At 40.0% G+C, this 23576-nt stretch overlaps 1 protein-coding gene across 3 annotated transcripts in view; it reads left to right on the top strand.

The window, feature by feature from the left end:
* The window catches only part of prkcz (protein kinase C, zeta), a 172039-nt gene that overhangs the window by 73341 nt on the left and 75122 nt on the right, over positions 1 to 23576 (top strand). For 2 of the 3 annotated variants that reach the window (XM_041799594.1, XM_041799595.1), the window contains one exon: positions 12026 to 12111. In XM_041799594.1, coding sequence (XP_041655528.1) covers positions 12026 to 12111 — 86 coding nt within the window. Of the gene's footprint in view, positions 1 to 2820; positions 2869 to 12025; positions 12112 to 23576 lie in introns of those variants that run through there. The other variant, XM_041799597.1, reaches the window with a different exon arrangement.

The raw sequence follows: 23576 nt of genomic DNA, 5'->3' as shown, positions 1-23576 counted from the left end.
TCCACTGTGTTAACCAGAGTCATACATACAGAGTTCCATTATGGGTGGGGTTTAGGGGGACTGAAAGCCCTCTAGTGGCTGCCTCCACTGCTCTAAATACTCAGATATAGCTTTAGCCTCTGTTTCACCAGAACTGGGCCACATTTCTGTATGACAAAGAATAAAACAACCCTATAAGTTTTTCATATTGGGAAAAATGTTTTCATGACTATGTGATAGTTGAGGGGGAAAAGGGAACTTCTTTTGTGAATGCTTGTGTACAGCGGCTGCTCATGTAGCGAATTAGCTCTGAATTAATCACAGCAGCACTTTGTCAAAACTGGACATTTTTTTTATTAAAACAAGTGAAGACAGCAACACTAAGAGCTTTCTGTAACAGAAAGGGTGTTTTTGCTCTTCTGCCAACCTGCTTCAGCGTGAGTGTGTGATAGTTAAAGGGGGTGAGGGTAACTTCTGCTTGTATTTACGTCTGCTAGCCAAACGTTAGCATGGTCTTAGCCAGACCAACATATTTCTTCATCACAGTTAGAAATGAGAGCAACACGGAAAGCTTTCTGTGACAGAAAAAATTTTCTCTCTCTACTCCCAGTCTGTTTCTGCATGGCTTTCCGATCATGGCGGTTGGCTTGTCCCGTGTTGTCCGCCATTAGCTTGGATGTCGCTGTAAGACCGCTGCTGTTTATTCCAAGCTGAACCACTGTTCTTTTTAAATCCAGAGCACAGAGCCACACCTACAGCTTGTCTTGTGCAGAGGATACATTTCGCGATATGAGACTCGTGCACAATCTTCAGTTTTCAATTTTTCCATCATGAGCTCCTGTCCCCCTGCTGCAGAGTGGCACACACACAAACTCGACGCTCAGCCCCACACCTACACTGAAACGCACGCTAACATGTTGGTAGTGTAGACCTCAGGCTTCTACTGTTGAGGGCAAAAGTTTCAGAATAGTAGAACTTTCTCCTCGTAAAGCTCCTCTCTGACCACAGAGGATCAGCGTATCAGTGCTGTGTGTGTGTGCTCCAGTTGTGTGTGTCTGTGTCGCTGCGTGAGCCAGGGGTGTGCGCTATGTTGAAAAAATATTTGGTAAATAATCCCTTAATACTATATGATTATGGGGAACAAATTAATGTTAAAATCTCTGCATTTGTGTTGTTAAGAGAACGCTACTTAAAGGTTTAGCACGTCTTTATGATAAATGTGCTGTTTATAGAAAATTAATGGATATAAAAACCAACAGGAACACTAAAGTAGAAATTCAGCTTAATGTTACACATATGAAAACCCTTACACACCTGTCTGAGGAGAATCACAAATGTTCATGAAACCTGCTGCAGTTTTTTTTTTTAGAATAAACCATTCATTAACAGTCAATCTTTCATTGTTAATATAAAAATACTACCATTAAAGATTATCTGACAAAAAACATTTAATCTCCAGTGACACTGTCTGTCTCTATCAGTGAAGTCTGACTCATGTCTCTGTAGAGTTTCATATGTACACAGAGAAGAGCGTTATTAAGAGGAGAGACAGAGAGAGAGGACGGCATGTAGCTATGTACACTTAAGAGGCACAATAATTTGGCTAAAAAATAACAATAATGATACAATCACTCTGCCAGTCAGGCATTTTGACAGACATCCCAGATAGCTGCGGTCCGCCATGTAGGTTTTTACCTAGTCTAGTTTAGACTAGTTTACCCAAAACGTTGGCATAATGTTAATGTTTGATCTGTTTTACAGAAATCCATCCTTTAGTCATTAGTAGTGACTGGAAGCATGGTAAACACATAGTAGTCTGTTCTTGATTAAAGCTAACATTTTCCACATTAACTCTCCACTTCAGGAGCTTTGAGATTTTCATTTTCCTGCCAGAGTCACAACAAAAGACCAGTTTCCTGCCCATTTTCCCACCAATCACAGCTCAGCATTTTAGCATCAAACCCAGTGATGGACAACAGAAATTGTAGCCAAAATATTGCAACCGCCCCCTAGTGGCAGTTGTAGGTTAAGCGATTTGGACTAATCTCACTGCTAAAGGCAAACATGATCAGTATCTTTGAAGAACGAAAAAAATGATTGAACAGAATTATGTCAGTTGAACCAAAATATTTATTCAGTTTTAGTTTTGGTGAAATCCGGCCCCTTGATGACCCCTGGCCTAGTGGTTTAAGGCGCGGCCCATGTACGCAGGCAGCCTCGGTTTGAATCCGGCCTGTGGCCCCAACTTTCTCAACCCTGTATCAGATTCTATCCGCTGGCCTCGTCTATCATTAAAGGCACTAAAAAAGCACAAAAATAAATCTGAAAAAAAAAACAAAAAACAAAAAAAGAAGAATGAATTGTCAAATATTGGCTGTAGGTGCTATTTAACAGGTGTTAGCATCTCTTGATTTTTACTGATAATAGAGAACACTCCTTAAATAAAGTGAATGAAAGGGTTCCTACTGTCACCAGTGTGTTAGTAGTATAAGGCCTGATACTGATGTATTTTTATAGACATACATTTATTAACATAAATAATATTGCACCCTAAGCCTTCTTAGAAAGTGGTCTACACTCCTGCCTCTGTTCCATCAAAGAGGCCTGAAACCGGCAGTATAACTCAGCTCATTTCCACCCTACAGGCCTTGTTTTGATATTTGAGGGAGGGGCTGTGTTGTTGCTAGTAACTTGCACGCTGCTACTTTCCTGTGAGTCCAGGAACAATGTCTGGAAGTGAGTGCGGCCCTGCTAAATGTCCTGTGGAGGAGCGTTTTTGGAGCACCACCCTGTTCTCCTGCAGCGTCACAGCAGCAGGCCCGCTCCTCTTCTTCAGACCTTCCTCGCTCGCCATGGCAGGACTGTGCGCGCTGGTGTTTGCATCCGGAGGTGTAGTATTTTTTGTTTTTATGCTGTGCTTTCTTCCGGCTCTCTGCGTCTGTTTCGCTCTCGTTCTGGCAGGAAAAATGGGACAATGCGACGCTGGCTCTCCAGAGGGGGGTGTCGTAATAGGTCGGCTCTGTGAAGGTCTCGTAGAGGTGTGTTTGGATCACGTGGGGGTGTTTCTTCTTCTCAGGGATGAGGACGATCAGAGAGGATGTAAACAAGAGCTGAGCTCCCCTCCCCTCGGTGCAGGAAGAGTTTTAATTAGATCCATTTAGTAGAAACATCTGCTGTACCCAGCCGGGATTCAGTGGGGTGTCATTGTCTGTGCTGGGATTAAAAATCTGATTATTATGGATTTAAACTGAGTGGATGAACCATCCCTGTGGTGCTGTTGGTTTTTGCTGACTTTAAGGGTCAGTATGAAGATGATTTTTATCCTGATGAGTCACAGAGAGACAGCAGAAAGTGACACTGAGGAGAAATCTGATCTTAGCTCATACGTGCTCATATTACTCAGCGTTCTTCTTAAGCTGACATTTGAATCCAGCACACACACTTTTAAAGACTTCCTCCTGCTGCAGATAGACATTAGACACGTCATGCTGTTCTTATTTAAGACCTGGTTTTTCTTTTAGATCAAGTTTTCTGCAGTAAAGTGGAGTCTGCTTCAACTCCAGACTCGACATAAAGGATGAGACGAGGCCATGGCTCAGGTTGGACCTCAGTTTTGGCGTCATCCTGCAAAAAAACATTAAAAAAAAAGTTTTCATCTTGGATCTATGCATCACATGTGTGATTTATAAAGAGTGTGGTCATGCTGTTAAAGAACAGCAGGTGTAAGGGTTATTTGTGCTAAATAATGCCGGGAACTGATCGCCAGTTTATGTAAACACAGGAAGAGACGTGGGGATGAGGTTTTTCTTCTTCATGTGTTTAGCTGTGCCTTTGCTAGCAGTTAGTAAACAGGTAGGGGCAGTCCAGGAGGCTGTGTGTGTTTTCCACTTTTAACAGCTTTTCTCCCTCATGGGAACTTCTGGTGATCAGCCCCACCTCTTACCATATGACGGTTAGGGGTTGGTATCTTTAGGCCCCTCACGATTCGATTACTATTCAGAGGGCTACAGTTCCATTCTAAATCGATTATTGATGCATTTTGATGCATGTTTTTTTAACAACATATGTTCTCACTGTGTCCACTGACTTTTTATAAGGACAATACATTTATAGTTAGAGAAAAAGAGATAAATTTACTTCCATTATCCTTTATTAAACCAATGGAAGACGTGTGTAAAATGGAAAGTTACAATTGCATTGAAACATAGGTTGATGCCTTCTTTCCTTGTAACATAACCTGAATTACAAACAAAAAAATGTCTTATTGTACAGACAAACAGCTATTAGTCTGTCTTGCTGTTATGTGCAAAGAGCAGTAAAGCATTCAGCAAGACAAAAATATTTTGCTATCCCAAAACAAAAAATGCCAATTTATAGAAAACAATGGAATATAAAATTATGTAGCAATATTTAACAACAGTACTGTCAAACCTATGTTGTAATCACTAACACTAGCTTAACAAAAGGCTGCCATTAGTCACAAATAAATAAGACTTTGTCCTGCAACAGTTCTCTGAAGAAGAGTACAAAAAATAACGTCCTTCCAAAACAGCTCGTGAGATTCATGGCTACAGGGACTCAAAAAACCCCACAGCAAACATTAAGCACTGAAGGGCAAATTTACAAGTTCTTGTGTAAGAACGAGCTGATCTAGATGTTCAGATGTTAGTGTGCTACAGTGCTTGTTTACTTCCTCCTTAGCCCTTGCAGACGTGGACTCTACACCTCAGCTCTCATTCAGCGCTCTTGTTTGAGGCAGGTATGACGTTAGCTTCCAGTCTCCAGAGATAAAATGTGAGATTATCGTTGCTTAAGATTTAGTGGCAATTGATGTCCATCAAATGTTACTGCTATCCTACCTGCTTACAGCAGCGATGCCATGGCCTGCTTTGGTTTTGTTGTAAAGCGTAGGGATGGCCGTCTTCTGTGCAGCAGCGCTCGAAAGCCCTGGTTCTTCACGACCGAGTACGGCGTAAATCCTAGTCAGTAAATGTTGGATGGACTTGTTGATTTGCTTCACCTTTTCTGGGGAGGTTGGGAGCTTTGTTAGGACAAAGCGGCTGGGGCGGTTGTCCCTCCTTCTCCAGGTGGAAGCAAACTATATGGCTTCTAATCTTTGTTGTGTTCCCGAAGTACTTTTATTTGGCGTGGCAGAGCTTACATACGGCATGGCTCCTGTCCAATTCAATGACACCGTTGATGTTATAGAAGCTCAAGTGCTTCCAAACAGTGGATTTGAAACCACACAGCGCTGGCCTGATCTCCTGGTCACCCATGCTTCTTTGTTACGTGCTCCCTTGAAAGTGTCCGTGTGAAAACGCGCTGCAAATAACAGTTCTGCCTTTTGTTCTGACCTTTAAACGGCACTTAACATTTAGATGATCGATTAATGGGCATTGATGAGTCGATTCAGAATTGTCCACCTCTGAATCGCGATGCATCTAACAATCGATTTTTTGTCCCACCTCTAATGGCGGTTAAGATTGGCTCCATGCAGCTGTGAATAAAACAGAACTAAAGATGGATGTATGAATGGATCATTTAAACTCACAGCTTTCTGCCTGCAGCGTTCCTGCCGACAAACACGTTCACACGTCTGTTTTTAAAGCCTTCATTCATCAGCTCTGATTAAAGAGCCACACTAAGTGCTGCAATTCACCTCTCTGTTAAAACATCTGTTAGCATTAATTATTAAATCACAGGCTCTGTACAGAGCACCAAGATGTGGAGCTTCTCCCCCTCCTCACCCCCTGGTACAGACGGGGGAGAAAAACCAAAATAAAGGGTGACTAAGGAAACTCAGAGCGTGCTCAGAGATCAAACCTGTGTCTGCTATCAGCCCAGTTTCACTCTTCATCTCCTCTGACCTCAAACACAGAGAAATACTCCAACACAAACAAGCTGCACAGATATCTGTGGAGCTGACACTGATCTCTGTGATGTTAGACCTCGCTCTGATGCTTTTACTGCAGGGTTTTAATCCTCACTCACTGCATCATGTTCTGAATGTTTGGCATTGTTCTTAAATCTTTCTTAAACACGAGCATGACTTATGAGCAAACCCAGACCTGTGTGCCAAAACGGCAACATATAATAATGTCATTATTTTATACTGCAATCAAGAATGCAGACAGAAACACGTTTGGAACAGGAGCCCACTGTGGGGGGCAAACCCAGCTCTGATAGGGTGGTTTCTCAGAGGAGGAAAAGAGGTGATTTGTTGTAAATCTGCAGACAAAGTCGCCCTCACATCCTCACAGATAACTAAGAATAGCTGGTGTATGGTGGGCTGTGGCTACCATGGCAACAGAGGCAAAAAAAGAGTGAGCGGAGAAAAGGAAACCACAGCCGCACCCATCAGACCGGAGACCGGCTCAGACCGGGGCAGTCACAGGGACATGCCTGATGTGGATCAGCCAATGGTGTGGCTTCATGCTCAGGTGGTTCCCCTTTGGCTAACAGAGCAGAAACACCTAAAGAGGCCGATAAATTATTGATTAGTACGGTTCAGTCGGTCAAAGCTGCAGAAAGGGTTGCTGCTGATGCCTGTAAACACTTCCGCATACCTACAACAGTAAGTTTACTCTCTCTACAACAGGAAGTTTACTCTCTCTACAACAGGAAGTTTACTATCTCTACAATAGGAAGTTTACTATCTCTACAACAGGAAGTTTACTCTCTCTACAACAGGAAGTTTACTATCTCTACAACAGGAAGTTTACTCTCTCTACAACAGGAAGTTTACTATCTCTACAACAGGAAGTTTACTCTCTCTACAACAGGAAGTTTACTCTCTCTACAACAGGAAGTTTACTCTCTCTACAACAGGAAGTTTACTCTCTCTACAACAGGAAGTTTACTATCTCTACAACAGGAAGTTTACTCTCTACACCACGAAGTTGACTATCTCTACAACAGGAAGTTTACTCTCTCTACAACAGGAAGTTTACTCTCTCTACAACAGGAAGTTTACTATCTCTACAACAGGAAGTTTACTCTCTCTACAACAGGAAGTTTACTATCTCTACAACAGGAAGTTTACTATCTCTACAACAGGAAGTTTACTCTCTCTACAACAGGAAGTTTACTCTCTCTACAACAGGAAGTTTACTCTCTCTACAACAGGAAGTTTACTCTCTATACAACAGGAAGTTTACTCTCTCTACAACAGGAAGTTTACTCTCTCTACAACAGGAAGTTTACTATCTCTACAACAGGAAGTTTACTCTCTCTACAACAGGAAGTTTACTCTCTATACAACAGGAAGTTTACTCTCTCTACAACAGGAAGTTTACTCTCTCTACAACAGGAAGTTTACTATCTCTACAACAGGAAGTTTACTATCTCTACAACAGGAAGTTTTATTCTCTCTACAACAGGAAGTTTACTATCTCTACAACAGGAAGTTTACTCTCTCTACAACAGGAAGTTTACTATCTCTACAACAGGAAGTTTACTCTCTATACAACAGGAAGTTTACTCTCTATACACCTACAACAGTAAGTTTACTCTCTCTACAACAGGAAGTTTACTCTCTCTACAACAGGAAGTTTACTCTCTCTACAACAGGAAGTTTACTCTCTCTACAACAGGAAGTTTACTCTCTCTACAACAGGAAGTTTACTCTCTTTCTCACCGGCTCTGCTGATCTCCCTCTGTCCCTGGATGATTTCAGTAATGAGGGTCTGTTTCTGTGTTTGTTCTCTGAGCCTGATGAGGATCTTCCTGGGTTTGAATCAGGAATACTGGATGATGAAAATTTCCCTCATGTATCACCCTGTTTTGTTCAGTTTCTCTCTGAAACAGCTTGGAACGGCTAAACGTTCCTATGAGACATCGTTTAATCCGTTTCTGCTCAATTTAAAGTAAACAAACAAACAAACAAACAAACAAACAAACAAACAAACACGGCTGTTCTGCAGCTTTTCACTTCACTTGTGGTGCTGCTGTTGTCATCAGTAGTTGCATTTCTGCTCCTGTTGTAAAAGTAAACCAAATAATCGTCATTTTAAAGCTCTGCCAGACCCTGAAATCAACATTTCCTGCTGCTGATGGAAAGAAAGCATCTAAAATCTCTTATTATTATTAGCTGACTGATCATTTTATAAGCTGAAATTAAACCTCAGTGGTACACAGGGAGAAGAGAAGATTCAGCACATCTCAATTTCATTAGAATAAAAAAATATAATAGGGTTTCACAGCTAGGGGGTTTACTCTGAGTATCTCTGATACACTGTATCAGTGAAACTCAACGTGTGGCTCTTTTGTGGTGATTTGTTGCTCTGTTATGTCTTATGTCTTTAAAATATTATTCCTCTAGAAAACCATAACAGAGGGAAACCTTGACCTCAGAATTATCCATTGTAATTTGTTTCCCACTCATACAGTAGGCTTTAATTGTCAAACTTAACTGTCAACCTTGTGTTTGTATATTTCCATTGCCCTTATTTTTAATTTTTGCCATGTTTTAACCTTTTAATCAATTTTTGCTGCTTTTAGCTCATTTTTGCCTGTTCAATCCCATTTTTGCTCTTTTTTGACCAGTTTTTGCCTCTTTTATCCTGCTTTTCGCAAATTGCATTTGTTCCCTTTTCTTCCACTTTTTGCTCATTTATGGTGCCTTTTGTCATTACATGTCACTTTTTCTCATTTTTCCCACCTTTTTGCTACTTTTTGCCAATTTTAGTCATTTTCCCCAAAATTTCCCCACTTTTTTTTTTTTTTTTATTGCCACCTGTAAGTCAGTTTTTTGTCACGTCTCACCCATTTTGGGTGAGACATTTACAAACCATACACCTTTGCAGTCATTGACCTCATTGTTATTTTGCACATTCTCCTGCTTTATTGCTAGCTTGCTGTTGTTCCTAAATGCTTCCACTTTTTAATAATATCATGCAGAGGTTGAATGTGGAGTATCCAGCAGGGTTAAAATTTCACCAAAGGTGGCATCATCGCAGAACCAGACCTGCAGTCACAGAGCTCTGCAGTACGACCCGTTTAGGATCACAGATGTTTGAGACTGCATGGCTAGGTGAGGATTTTATACACCTGAATTCACCTGCTGCCCCTCCTACTGCTGCCCAGTGTTTTTTGAATGCACCTGAAGGATAAAATCCTATTTTTAAGTTGTCAGATTATTTTTTGTGTAACTTTTTTTGTCATGCATCCTGACTTTTAGGCCATTTTTGAAAAAGTTCTCCTCACATAACTGAAGTTTTTTTTTTTTTTTTTTTTTCTAAAAATAAGAATCAGATTCTTGCCTGTCAGGCTAAATGTCTTAAAGATCATTACAATAACAGGTAACTGAGACCAAGAGTACTGGGACGGCTCTGATCCGTTTGTATGAGCGCAGGATGTTTTATAATTCACAGTTTGATGTTCTGATTTCAGCCCGCTGCATGCCTCACACCCTGCAGATTATAAATAGTCGACTACATGATAAGTTTATAAATAGATTCACCTTCATCTTCATCAGAATAAAGGAGTTTATGAAGCTTCGATTGTTCATTCATCAACAGCAAGAAAACATGAGGCACCATCTGAAGAAAGGAGAGGATATCATGTTTTTCTAAAAGTGGAACAAAAAGCAAAAAAAAAAATGCAGCTCACAGAAATCTTTAATTTAAAAAGATAAAGCAAAAATCACAACCGAAATACTATTGAAAATCCAAAAACAATTAGGGGAAAGTTCTAGACAAAAATCTATGTAAAAGCCCGCTAGAAGACTAAGAGTAAAATGACAGACTGAAGAATCAGAGCAGCACAGAAACTTAATAGACGAGGACAAAGACATGATATCATCCTCTCGTCTTTTAACAACAGTCTGTAAATGTCGGGGAAGTGAGGAGGAGTGTTGTCCCATTCTTGTCTGATGAAGGATTCTAGCTGCTCAACAGTCCTGGGTCTTCTTCCGTTCCTCATTCTCCAAATGTTTTCTATGGTGAAAGGTCTGGACTGCAGGTAGACCAGTTCAGGACCTGGACTCTTCTCCTGTGAAGCCATGCTGTTGTGATGGATGTGGTATGTGGTTTAGCATGGTCTTGCTGACAGAGACGTTGTCTGGATGGGAGCATATGTTGCTCTAAAAGCTCTCTCTACTTTTCAGCATTGATAGTTCCTTTCCAGATGTTAGAGCTGCCCACGCCATAGACGCTAATGCAACCCCATACCATCAGAGATGCAGGCTTTAGACCTGAGCCAGGAGAACAAGCTGGATGCTTCCTCTCCTCTTTAGTCCACAGGACACAGCGTCTGTGGTTTCCTCTGACCACAGAACAGTTTTCCACGCTTCCTCAGTCCATGTTAAATGAGCTCTCGGTGGTATTTCTGGATCTCAATGTTCACATTTACTTCTGAGACTCTCCTCTCTAAAATGCTCCTTTTATACCCAGTCATTAGCCTGACTGGTTGATAATTAACCTCATTAGTTTGAGATTCTCCTGCAGCTGTTTTGCATTAGTTCCACTTACTTTTCCAGCCTTTTGTGGCCCCGTCCCTACTTTTTAAACATGTACTGCTGTCATGCAGTGCTAAAATGTCTCAGTTTCACAATTTTACATTACGTTCATGTTCTGTTGTGAATCAAATATGAGTTTATGAGATGTGACAGTCATTGACTTTTATTTTATTTACAGTTTACACAGCAACCCAACTCTTTTAGAATCGGTGTTGTAAGTGTAAGATTAAAACAAAAAGTTCAAATTTTTGCCACTTTTATCCCATTTTTGCCCATTTAAGCTACCTTTTGCCATTAAATACAACTTTTTTGTGAACTTTTTTTTCCAATTTTATCAATTTTATCCCATTTTTGCCCCTTTTTTTCTCCCCATTTTCACCCACTTATTTACCTTTTGTCATTAGTACCACTTTTTTCCTAGTTTTTGTCCATTTTAGTCACTTCTTTTTGCCACTTTTATTCCATTTTTGCCCCTTTTCACCATTTTTTTTCAATTATTTACCCATTTAAGCTACCTTTTGCCATTAAATACTGATTAGCCCTACTTTTTGCCCATTTGTGACACTTTTTTTTTCAATTTTTGCCACTGTCGTCCTTTTTTTCCCCATTTAAGCTACTTTATGCCATTAAATACCACTTTTTTCCCTTCTTTTTTTCCCAATTTTAATCACTTTTTTGCCCCTTTTTACAGTTTTTTCTCCCCATTTTCACCTACTTAATTTACCTTTGTCATTAAAACCACTTTTTTCCTAGTTTGTGTCCATTTTAGTCACTTCTTTTTGCCACTTTTATTCCATTTTTGCCATTTTTCACAATTTTTTCCACTTTTCACCCATTTAAGCTACTTTTTGCCATTAAATACCACTTTTTTTCCCTTCTTTTTTTCAAATTTTTATCACTTTTATCCCATTTTCGCCCTTTTATACAGTTTTTTCTCCCCATTTTCACCTACTGAATTTACCTCTGTCATTAATACCACTTTTTTCCTAGTTTTTGCCCATTTTAGTCACTTCTTTTTTGCCACTTTATTCCATTTTGCCCTTTTTTTTCACAATTTTTCACCCATTTAAGCTACCTTTTGCTGTTAAATACCACTTGCTTCCTAGTTTTGTCCGTTTTTGCCACTCTTGACAGCGACCCAACTTTTCTGGAATCATGGTTGTTAGTGTAAGATTAAAATAAAGAATAATAAAATACAGACAGGAAATTTACATTTGAAACCTGGAAAATATTACAAAGAAACAAAATGTGAGCACAGGAGGAAATACAACCAGAAAGATCAGGGGAAAGTTCATTACAAAGGAAAGTGGAGACCACGGCAGAGTAAAGGGCGAGGTCTTAGGAGAGGGAGGAGAGGAGAGGAGAGGATGAGTAGTGTGAGGAAGGAGGGAGCAGAGATGGAGAGGGAGTGGACAGGGAGAAGTGCTTTTAACCTCATGGTCGTCTTCTCCTCACTTGGACTCAGCCTTCACGACAACAATCCTCCTCCTCCTCTATCTCCTCCGTCTGTCTCCCCCTTAACTCCAAACACACCTCCACCTCCCCTTTTTATCATGCTCCTACTCTTCAACCGTTTCCTCTCTCTCCTAGAATCGATCTACCGCCGGGGGGCCAGAAGATGGAGGAAACTGTACCGAGTCAACGGACACCTCTTCCAGGCCAAACGCTTTAACAGGGTGAGTGACGGCAGACATCACTGACACACGCTCACAGGCTCGTCTTCATGCAGGGGTCATGTTTGGGGTCTGTCTGTGGAGTTTCAGAGCATGCTGCTGCTTTTCTGACTGCAGGTTTTATCACCACGCTGTGGGCTAAAGTTAGAATGGTTTAACATTAGGGATCAGGGCCCAGATCCCAGTACACTTGACCCCAAAGTCTGTTTCATTTGATCAGTGTACTGTTCTCGGCATCGTGCCCAAGTCCGCTGAAAGAAGGCGTCTCAGAGGAGGAAGGAAGGAGGAGACTCCTGAGATGCGGACTCACAGGAGATATGATGCATCTGTGCCTGAGGACAGGGTACTCATCAGTGAGGAGAGCTGGAAAGAAAATTCTAAATGTCTTCTGTCTCTAAAATATGTATCTGTTCAGCAGGGGCCAGTCTATCCTCCAGGCTGCACAGTGGATGTGGGAGTAGAAAGAAGTCCAACATCCCTACATCCATAGTAGCAGGATGGACTCCTTTTTCTACACAAAGCAACCAGATTTCCTCTCTTTATTGTTTTTTTTCTTGTAAGATCTGCAAACCACAGAGCGAAGTTTCTAATGTGAAAATAGACCAGGGAGAGGGAGCAATCATGCTCAGCCACAGTATGAACAACCATGGCCATTGTAGAAACAAACCAGGAAGGACAGACTGTAGAAATGAGAGGGACTGTCTTCATGGTGCTGTTCTTTAAATGTCATCTATGTCTGATGTGTCTGTTGTGCCTAAGGTGAAAACACTCAGACTGATCTTAGACTTTCAGTGTTTCAAGAATTTGTGTGTCATGGCTCAGTCAACAAAAAATGTCAACAGAGCGCCCTGATTGGTTCCTTTCAGCGCTATTAAACTGAGGGTGCTGTCATGTGAACGGAGGTTTGTTAGCCAAGTTGGTTCATTTTGTTTTTTTTTGTTTGTAAGGCCGGCCACACACTAGACGATTTTTAAATCTGAGACGGTTTTAAAATGGTGGGAGACCACAGACGTACAGACAAACGATTTTTCATTTGAGGCTGGCTATCAGCTGATTGCAGCTGGGGTATGATTTTCACTAAGTAACGCTAGGCTTCATCAGTTTTAGATAGAGCTAACTACTTTTGCTTGTATTACAAATGTGATGTCATTTGCTTTGTTTAAGGGCGTGATCATTCTTAAGTCACTCATTTTGATCAAAAAACATACATAAAACACAAAAAGGAGGAGTTTTGAAAACCATTGTTAAAAAAAATGGACACTTGAATGTTTGCATAATATACATAAAATCTCTGCTGCTGCAAAAATTGATTTATTAAACCGGTATTTTGACATATTTGAAGTTAAAGAAATATTGCTTCAGCAATTTAACCATATTTTATTTAATCTAATTTGCGATTAATTACCCAGCCCTACCATGGATTAGTGAAAGCATGTCCTCAAGACTTCTCTTTTTATAAAATATTAGTTTGTTAAAGGGTGTATGATGAATTGAATGCTCCTCATAAATTAATCTCTCATTATATTGTATTAAAAATATTAGAGGGAAAAAAACGACAATTTGCAAAATGGTATTACAGAATTTTTACAACCTTGTCCATCAAAATGATGCAATCTGGCTTTTATGATGAGAACATGACGTGACCTCAATCTAACCTTACCCAAGAGTGCTGAGCTTTTTGGATCAACCCAGCTACTGTAGACAGAGGAGCCTGCATTAAAACCTGCTGGCAGACCTGAAGGAGCTCCAGACACAGTCACACTGGTGTCTGTTTTATCTTCCTCTCATCAGGTTGCTGTCTGTATGCGACATGTCAAACACATGAACTTCACCTGGATTTTTTATTGATCTAAGTATGCACAATAGTGGATTTTTGTTGATATCTAATCTGCTGCTTCTTACAAAATAATCTAAGTTAAACAGATACTTGTGCTCAGACCCAAAAGTTCAAACTCACCTTGAACTGAAGGAAGGCTGACGTACAAAGAAAAAGTCTTGATTCAGGTCTGTTTGTCCAGACCATGACTCCACTAACATATCTGTCTGGGCAGCTGATTTTTACTGCTGGTTTATACTCAATTTTTGCTTGGTGAATACTCGATTCTGATTGGCTCTGGAAATTTCACTGGTGTCCATCAGCTTCTGATATTTAGACACCTAGTTCCCGTCAAAAATTCTTTACACTGTTCCAAATAATGCAACATAACGACAGACTCCAGGTTTGAGACCAGTGACACAGCACGGTCTTATCTCCTATTTTTGACGTACGTCTTGTTCCCTGGGCTCACCTTAACTCTGAGAGGTGAGTGTTGCAAAAAAAAACCTCACTTCCCTCCTGTTCTAACTTCTATAACCTATTGTCAGAAAATTTAAATAACACAAACAAAAGAAAAGAAGCCATTATTTCTTTGTAGAGCAAAGAAACATTTAAGATAAACCGGCATGATAATATCTGATAAATATTGACGTACCTCTTAGGCAGAATCAGCACCTGCAGGGCGTGGACAGCTCCGTTTCACCTCTGTGACCTTGTAGTGCAGAAGAAGGAAACAAACAGCTGGTCTGCTAAAACTAAGTTTTCTATCAGAGACTGTTCATGTTAACGTACAGGTTTATAGTCTGATCACAGATGACTCTTAGTCTCACTCGTCTTCATGCATTTTCATTGATAAATCCCTTAAGAAACTGCACTGAACGTATGAAATGATAATTTAGTGGTTGATTAATTATTTTCTTTGGCGAGTGACCATGGTATAAGAGGGTTAACGGGCGATGAGGTGTCCAATTATCAGGGACCCTCTGCTGCGAGTTGGCGGTTCAGGCCTCCAAGTCGTCCATTAATCCCTGATAATTGGACATCTTGTCCCTTACGTATCGGTTGTAAACATGGTCAGAGATGTTAATATCTGCCAATACAGATATCTCACCAATAACACCGTGCATCCCTATATTTACTAATTAACTTTTGCAGAATAAACATGATCTCAGATCAGTCTACTAAAGAACGCTCCTTAAGTTGGATGTACACTGTGCAATTTTCCTCTGATTCATCCATGAATTTTGGCATGTTTGATATTTTGGTCGTATGACTCCAGACACTTCATAGTGAGAGCAGAAACATGAGCAGAATAAACAACTTTGGGGGATTGTTTTCCTTTGTCAACTGCCAAACAACGTCCTAAATTACCATGACAATGGCTAGAATGGCTTTCTGATGCACGCCCGCTATGATAAAAGAAATAAACGAGCAGGAAATATTCCCTCCTGCAGAACTGCAGCTGACACAGAGGCGATTCTGTGTTTGTGTGAGACAGAGAGAGATAGCAGGAGAGGGAGAGAATATGACTGTAAACACTTCACCCTCAGACCCTGAGACTTTTTAAAAAGGAAGCTCCGCGGGTTTCTGTCACAGTCCGTCCTGATTTCAGTCGCACAGTGTGAGCACACAACTCGTGCGCGATGGTCGTGCATTGTAAACAATTCAGTCGCACGGTATGAGATGACATTCTGCCACGACTGTCGTATGGTCGGCTTGAAATCCCACAGTGTATACATGGCTTTAGTGTGACAAAGACTCTGTCTGAGTTTGGAGGTGTCACTCCCAGGTAGGCAATGATGGGTAATTTATGGATTTATTTTTGGAGAAACGACGTGTTTCATTATCAGTTAATAAACAAACGCTCACTGGTCACATCTGGACCATGTTGATTCTGTCGCTCTTTGAATAACCCGGTTATTTTTGGATCTCCTCTAAATATCATCTTTTCTTCTTGTTTGTAAAAATAATGTAATTCGGTAACATAACAACATTGATTAAGATCATTTTATTCGACATAGCAGAAAATTTGCTCCTCATATAATTTTTTAGAATTATTTATTTATTGAAGATTTATGTGTGACTCAGAATTATTTACCTCAGGTCAAAGTGTCAAAGTTGTATTCCGTATGGGTGTAATACTAGACTGTAATAAATTTCAGAGCATGTTTCAGAGCATGTTGCTCACTCATCCTCTTTTTATCTGCTTATAAATGTCCGTGTGAACAAAGACCAAGCTTGATTAATTCTGCAACGTTCCAGTCCATGATTCATACCAGAGTGAATGAACTAGAGGTGTGAAAACATGTGACACCTGTGCAAATGCTGCAGATGGAGTATGTGGAAGTTATGGGTCACAGCAAGTTCAGACAATCTTTGGCTACCGGGTAAAAAGAAACCAGTCAGCCCATCTTATCACTCTGGCTTTGACTTAAGGGTCAAATGTGTTCAGATCCAGGGTCCAGATCCCTAACGTTAGACCAGCTTTTGTGTGTGGGTAAAGAAAAGCAGCTGGAGCTTAAATGTCTGCTTTTGGTTTTATTTAAAGTGAGATAAATAAACATAACTGGACCTAAAGGTGCACTGCTGGTGGATGTAATCCCAGGTTTTATTCTCTAATTCTTCTTCTTTTATATTAAGTATGATTCAGACTTGCATACTGTTGAATGTAGAGCCTATCAGATGGTGTTATAGTTGGTGTGTTTGCCTCTAGGTCATGGAGAAATTCGATGTCTCTTACAGTCAGCAGCGGGTCATGAGGATCACTTCCAGTCCGTCTAATAAAACACTCTTCCTCTGCCTTCCAATAAATCAGAGAGAGAGCAGAAAACAGGACGGTGTGTCATAAACATCCAGAGGATGAATAATAAATGACAGCAGGTAATCAAGTCACTACTCCGCTAAGCTATCTGGGTATGAATGAATAATTCATGCTGGCCTAGTTATGGCGTGTTTAGAAGTTGTTTCATACTCAGGTAGCGGCGTGCACGTGCAGGCTTTCATCATTTCTCTGAAGCGGCTCGTCTGAAACATGAGACCGAAGTGTTCTCGTTCTGTAAGGCTGCAGGAGAAAAAGAGGAGGAGGCATTAAGCTGTTTGAATGGAGCCTTTAAGTACCTGATGTGTTTTAATCTGAGCATGAAGGAAGGAGATGATGAGCTTCTGCTGCTGCTGCTCGAACACACCTTTACTCTGTTAGCTTTAGCTAGCCACGTTTTAGTGATGTATGATGTGGTTTGGTTGTTTTTTTAAAGATCTGAAGACTCAGATTTACCAGTTTTCTTAAGGATGTACAGATTCATGGGTTTAACATCAGTATCCACCATCAGCTAAAGTGTGTGGCTTTATAGATGTCAGTTATCAGTGTAGGTTTTTGTAGTCAGTTTGATGCAGACATCTGTTACCAAGCTGCTGAACCAAATCAGAGATTTTTACAGGGCATAGAAGTCACCTGTTGGACAAACTCTGATCTGATTTTCTAGTCAGTCAGGAGAGAAAATATTGGCATAGTAGGACCAGATTAACCTCCTGAGACCTGAGCGTTTGTTTGGAAATCATTTTTAGTTTCCCCAACTTTTCTGAGATAAGTAGGACCTTATCAGCCTTGTCTTTGAACAGGAATTTCTTGAAAATGTTCCTTTCCAAAATCCAAACAAATTCCCTGAATTTAAAAAAATGAAAATTCTTAAATATCTTTTAAAGAATACTACAGAAAGTACCCCATTTTTTTAATGAATAAAAATGAAAAATCCCCAAGAAAATGACTGAAACATCCAGACAAATTCCCTGAAAAATCCATAAAAATGTTCAAAGGACAATCCCAACCCCCCAAATTGCCAATCCAATTCTCAGAATTTATGAATTAATTCCCAAATGCCCCTAAAAGTGCCAAAAAGATAATTTTTCAAAAATTCCCCAAAAATATCTAAACAGCAAATTATCCCGGCATTTCAAGCAAATTGCCAAAACTTCGATGGAAATTCCGTACAAATATTTAAAAAATTCTAGTAGCAGAAATAATTATTATGCTGTTGAAGAGCCAAAATGTGATGTCCACATATGTGCATGCAGGGTCTTAGGAGGTTTAGTGATGGGAACAAAACGTTTTATTTGCCCTAATTTTCGCAGTCTTTGCTTCTCTATTGTTTTTTCTGCAGATGTTTGAGATAAAAAAAAATGGCTTTTATATCTGCAAAATTAGAGATGAACCTATTGATCGGAACCAATCATGCATGATATTGCATGATATTCCTTATTTTTGCATTTTACAGTAGTGATATTATATCACAGTATTACAAAACTAGAAGAGATTATGCATTCAAATATATATATTCAGGTATTTCAACCCTCTTTCCCCCCCTAAAACAAACCTGTGATGGTTAACTGAACTCATGTCTGAATATAAGATCGCAGAAAACAGATTTTATAAATCTCTTCACTTCTTTGAAACGGCAGCTGTAGTTTTAAGTTTCATTTCTGTCCTGCTGAGGTTTGTCAAGCTGCTACCAACACCACATTTCCTGACATGAGCCTTCACAATAAAAGCACTCAAGCTAAATAACTACTACAACTTATGTTTTGAAGAACACGACAGAAGTGTTTTGCACAGGATTAGTCTTACCTGTTGACCTCTGCAAGTTTGTGATTATCTGCGGGGATGTCTGTGTTTTTTTAATCTTGTGCCATGTCTATAAATTGGGGAGTAAAATCTGCAGGGCAAATTATTGACCATATTTCAGTACACAGAGGTCCACAGGTGATACCGATCCTGTGGGAATAGTTTTTATTTGACCTTGTTTTAGCAGGGGTAGGAGCAGGTTTGCTGCAGCTGCTCCTCTGGTCTGATTTTTGACCACAGCCTGCTTCTTTGAATCATCGTGGACTTAAATCAACAGTTAAACACCTTTGAACAGTTGTTTAAGCTGTATGAATTTCTTCAGTGTTGTGTGGAGACAAACTGAGTTGATCCGTTGCAGTGCACAGCATCCCATAAAGCTGCAGACAGAGATGCTCTTATTACGACGTCTAACACTGTATTCCTGTTTAAGTCTTCTTTCCACTGCTGGCTGTTTTAGCGCTGACAGCCTCTTTTTTCAGAGCACTTCTCACCAGCTTTCCCTTTTGCTGCATTTCAAAGAAAAATAACAGAAAACCTGAAGATAATATAAAGGAATCCTGTCCTGACACAGGCAGCAGCTGCAGACCTGAAAACTACCCTTGAATAAAGACGAAGAGGGTCGAGCCAGATCAGTTTCTCATCCACCGTTGTCAGAAGTCCCGCCCCTTCTTGAATTTGATTGGCAGGTGAGGGAGAAATGACATTGACAAGCGCAGCACTGTTCCAGAAGTTGAACAGCTTTAAACTGAGAGTGCTTTAAGCGTGGTGACAGCTGACACTGAGGGTGTTATTTCTGCTCAGGGGGCTGATTGCTCAGGACGCTACTAACTCCACCGGTATGGAATAAGCAGTCTGTGGACACAGGTGCTCACTGTGCAGCATGAGTGGATGACATTTGGTTTGTCACCTGGCTGCTGGTAGAGAGCAGGGCCAGTGCTTGTTAAAAGTGTGTCCCTGTCTGTTTTTACACCTCCTAAAGTATTCAGTCCAGTCTAAATCATCTGATAGTCAGAAATCCTACAGCAGAGTAAGAAGGTTTTAAAGTTAAAAGCACTATTTTTTTATCTCCATCCTCGTCCTTGCTATCATTTCCCTCCTCAGTAAAACAGCTCGTTCTTTAAATTCTCTCCCCTGGGCATCATAGTTTCAATGTCTCTGCAGAAATTCAGTGCACCGCCATCTTTCTGACTCAGCACTTTTCTTGGACATCCACACATGCCTTGGTGTGGTCATAATGACGATGCTACTGCTCCGTGGAGACAGGCTGGTTAATACTACACAGACACAGATGTACATTAGTATCATCAGAGATAATGGTGATAGAAGTGATGATGATGATGATGATGATGCAGAAACACTGATCAGACGGCCTCCTGCTTTGCTCCTCTCTGTTAGTCGATGTCCACTTTAACTTTATCTTTCCTTTTCTATTTTAAAATAAGGCTTTATACTGAAACATGTTATGATATAAATAATAAATTTATTAATATCAACAGGCAGGACTGCTTCATACTCATGAAGTCATCCAGCTGAAGAGGAAATCCAGTTGTTCTTTCTTCTGACTCGTTAGAATCTTTAATGTGGCCGTTGTAAAGGAACAGAGCACAGCTGATCCTCCCTCACCTGTCTGCATCACCGCTGACATTACTGCACATGGGCACTTGTTCAAGCTGCACACTGAACTGAGGAAAATGAATCTTCTGTGAAGTAACTCTGCTGCTGCTAAATACCTGTGTGTAATTGCAGTGAGGAGATTATAGTGTTTGTTTAATTCATGAATGCATGCAGAGATGGCTTGCAAAGTGATGATGTGCATCACCTCCTCTGCCTCCTCTTCTCTTCTGCTGCTGCTGCTTTAACCTTTCCGGCCGTTATACTCTGCAGCATTAAATTTAGTAGAGTGATATAAAGATTGACATATCACCCATCGCTATCCTATAGTCTAATTCTTTGGTAGATGCATATTTGTCTCTACAGAGTATATCATCTCTGTTGTGTTGCAGCTCAGCGTGTTTCTCTTCTCATCCAGGATGTGAGACGCAGCGGTGGCGTGTATGCTGATCAATTCTTCGTAAAGCTGCTTTGTTTAACCTCCTCATCAAAATAGCAGTCCTTGTACCTGGAGCTGATAAGGTAGTGGTGCAGAAAAGTGGATCAAACCCTTTTAAACTGTGTTCAAAGTCTACCTCTGTGAGTAAAAAGCAATTCAGGGCTCTTACTGAGGAGATCACATCAGCAGCGGATGAATCTGGTGCACCTGTTTCTCTCATGAGCTGTTCAAATGGAGACAGAAGTGAGATGGAGTTTTCAAACTAACTGCTTTGCAGTTAAAGTTGCAGGCAGATCATAGTCATATGTGGCGAGTGTGGGTTTTTGTTCCAGAGGTTTTGCCACATGTTCAAACGTACTATTTCACCAGTTGGAGACGTCTTTATGGCGTCATTCCTGGCCACATCTGCACAGGCTGCTGGCTCAAGTAGACAACAGGAGTCTGTTTAAGGCAGGGATGTCAAACTCGGCCCGGGGGCCAAATCTGGCCCGTGGTACGTTATACCCGGCCAGCATGATCATGTCTTATTTTTAGTATAACTGGCCCACCGGTATGAGGTCTGTAGATTCCCTCCACAATAAAAATGTAAATTTAACCCTGATGATTTAAAATATTCTTGTCAAGTCGTAAAAATGAAAAAAGCAAAGGGTAAAAATGATCAGATAAAAAGTCAGGAATGTGGGGAAAAAATTATTTGTGTTTTCATTCATACTTTCAATTTTTCATCTCAGAATTACAACTTAAACCTAAACTTTTTATTTCATATCTTAACCTTTTCAATTCATATTTTTGACTTTTATCACATATTTCAACCTTTTTGGATTCAAAATGTTAAATTTGAAATCATATTTTGACCTTTTTAACTAAATATTTCAAATGTCATCTCATGTTTTGACCTTCCAATTCCTAATTTGACTTTTAATCTCATATTTTTACCTTTTAGACTCAAAATGTAGAATTTGAACTGATATTTTGGCCTTTTAAGCTCATGATTTTGACTTTCTATCTCATATATTTTTTGACTTTTAATAATGTATTTTGACCTTTTGAACACACTTTTTTTTTCTCAGAGCTGGAGCTCTTGAACTTATCATTTTGACTTTTTTAATCTCAAAAGGGTGTTTTTTTGCCCATAATTTATCACTGGTAAAAATGAGATCAACATTTTTGTGGTTGACTGTTGACCCTGTTTGGCCCTCAGGTCAGGCCTAAATTCAGAATCCGGCCCCTGCTGTGATAGAGTTTGACACCCCTCCCCTGGTTTAAGGTGCTCCACTTTTTTTGGCTAATTTCAACCACATTAGAGTCACTGCGTGCTGAGAGAGTGCAGCAAAACCTTTCAGACTGTGGTCCATCATTGCTTTGTCATATTTAAGCATTATCCCTCATGCACCTCTTATTTCACAATGACAAACATCGGCTTCTGTCATTGGTGTGTTTCTCAGTTTTGCAGACGAGGGTTCAGAAGGCCACCATCGGTGGATGTTCCACTGATTCGTTGGTGATTCACTAGTTTTCAGATCATCAGCGCTCTGTCTTCAGCTTTGTGCTGCTTCATATTCCTTTAATTATCCATCATCAGGATGATGGCTATGTAGTAACTTATCTGTTGTGTTGTAACTCGAGGACTTTCTCTTGAATTGTTGTTACTTTGTCTTTTTCTCCTTCGGTGGTGGTCTAAATCAGTGGTTCTCAACCTTTTTCAGCCCGTGGCCCCCAAAATAAAGGTGCCAGAGACCGGGGACCCCCACTGTACCTGAAGGTGGTTGAACAGCCATGAACATTCAAGAATAGTCATGTGCAGACACAGCCGTCCATAAAGGAGGGAGCTTTCTGGGGCCCAGCCAAACTGGGGGACCTTGGAGGTCATCAAAAACCATGGTCCACTGTAAAGTCAAGCTGTGATATCCTTATTTTATATTTAATCTGAAAAAATAACCACTCTTATCAATGAAACAAGTCTCTTTTTAAACCATTTTTGTAGTATATAGCCTTCTTAAAAATGTAAATCTATTTTATTGACAAAAAATGAATTAAAACAGGTTAAAAATTTAAAAAAATGGGTTAAAAATGACAAAATGGTGGAAAAGGTGGTGAAATTGGATCTTAAAAGCAGCAGAAATGGGTTAGAAGTGGCAATAATTATGCAGGAATGGCAAAAATAACCAAAAAAAAAAGGCAAAAATGGGCATATTTCATGGTTAAAAGGAATTAAAAGTAGCTGGAAAGGCTTTAAATTGGCAAAAATGGGTGGAAATGTGGTGAAATGAGAAGAAATATCAAAATAAACTGGCAAAATAATGCTAACTGAGACAGAAAAAAATGGAAGATATTGGTCAAACTGGCAAAAAAGGGGGATGTCAGATGGTGAAATATGGTTAAAATGGGGAAAAATTGGGCATAAAAGTGGTAAATTTGGGTTAATAGTTCCAATTATGGGTCAACAGAGGGAACATTTGGCTTATGTGGAAAGAATTGATTTAAAAGTGGCAAAAACAGGCAGAAAAAAATGGTGGGAAGGGTTTAAAATGACAAAAATGTATTAAAATTTGTGGGGGAAAAATGATGAAAACTGGTTAAAATTTGGCAAAATTTTTGTCAAGTGGCAACAGTGGAATTAAAAAAAAAAATTCTTAGTTTTTCAGGGAATCTGGAGACCCCCTCTTAGTGTCTTGTGACCCCCAAGGGGGTCCCGACTTCAAGGCTGAGAACCACTGGTCTACATGGCAGATCACAGCATACCTCCTACTGTTTCTCTTACTGTGTCATCCAGGGAAGAAGTAAATAGCGCCTGTACAACTTCATGTTTTATTATTGGAGAAATCAAATTATATTTTTGCAATATTGGCCGATCTTTTATTTGAACTGATGAATGTGCGTACTCAAGCACTGAATCTGATCTCTAATAAAAAAACAAAACAAACAAACACGACACAAGAGTTCAAGAGTTTGAATTCTTATGCAAGATGATGCATAACGTTACT

The sequence above is a fragment of the Cheilinus undulatus genome, linkage group 11 (assembly GCF_018320785.1).
Source record: "Cheilinus undulatus linkage group 11, ASM1832078v1, whole genome shotgun sequence".
NCBI lineage: Eukaryota > Metazoa > Chordata > Actinopteri > Labriformes > Labridae > Cheilinus > Cheilinus undulatus.
The sequence above is the reverse complement of the archived record's forward strand: the minus strand, read 5'-3'. Positions and strand labels throughout refer to the sequence as shown.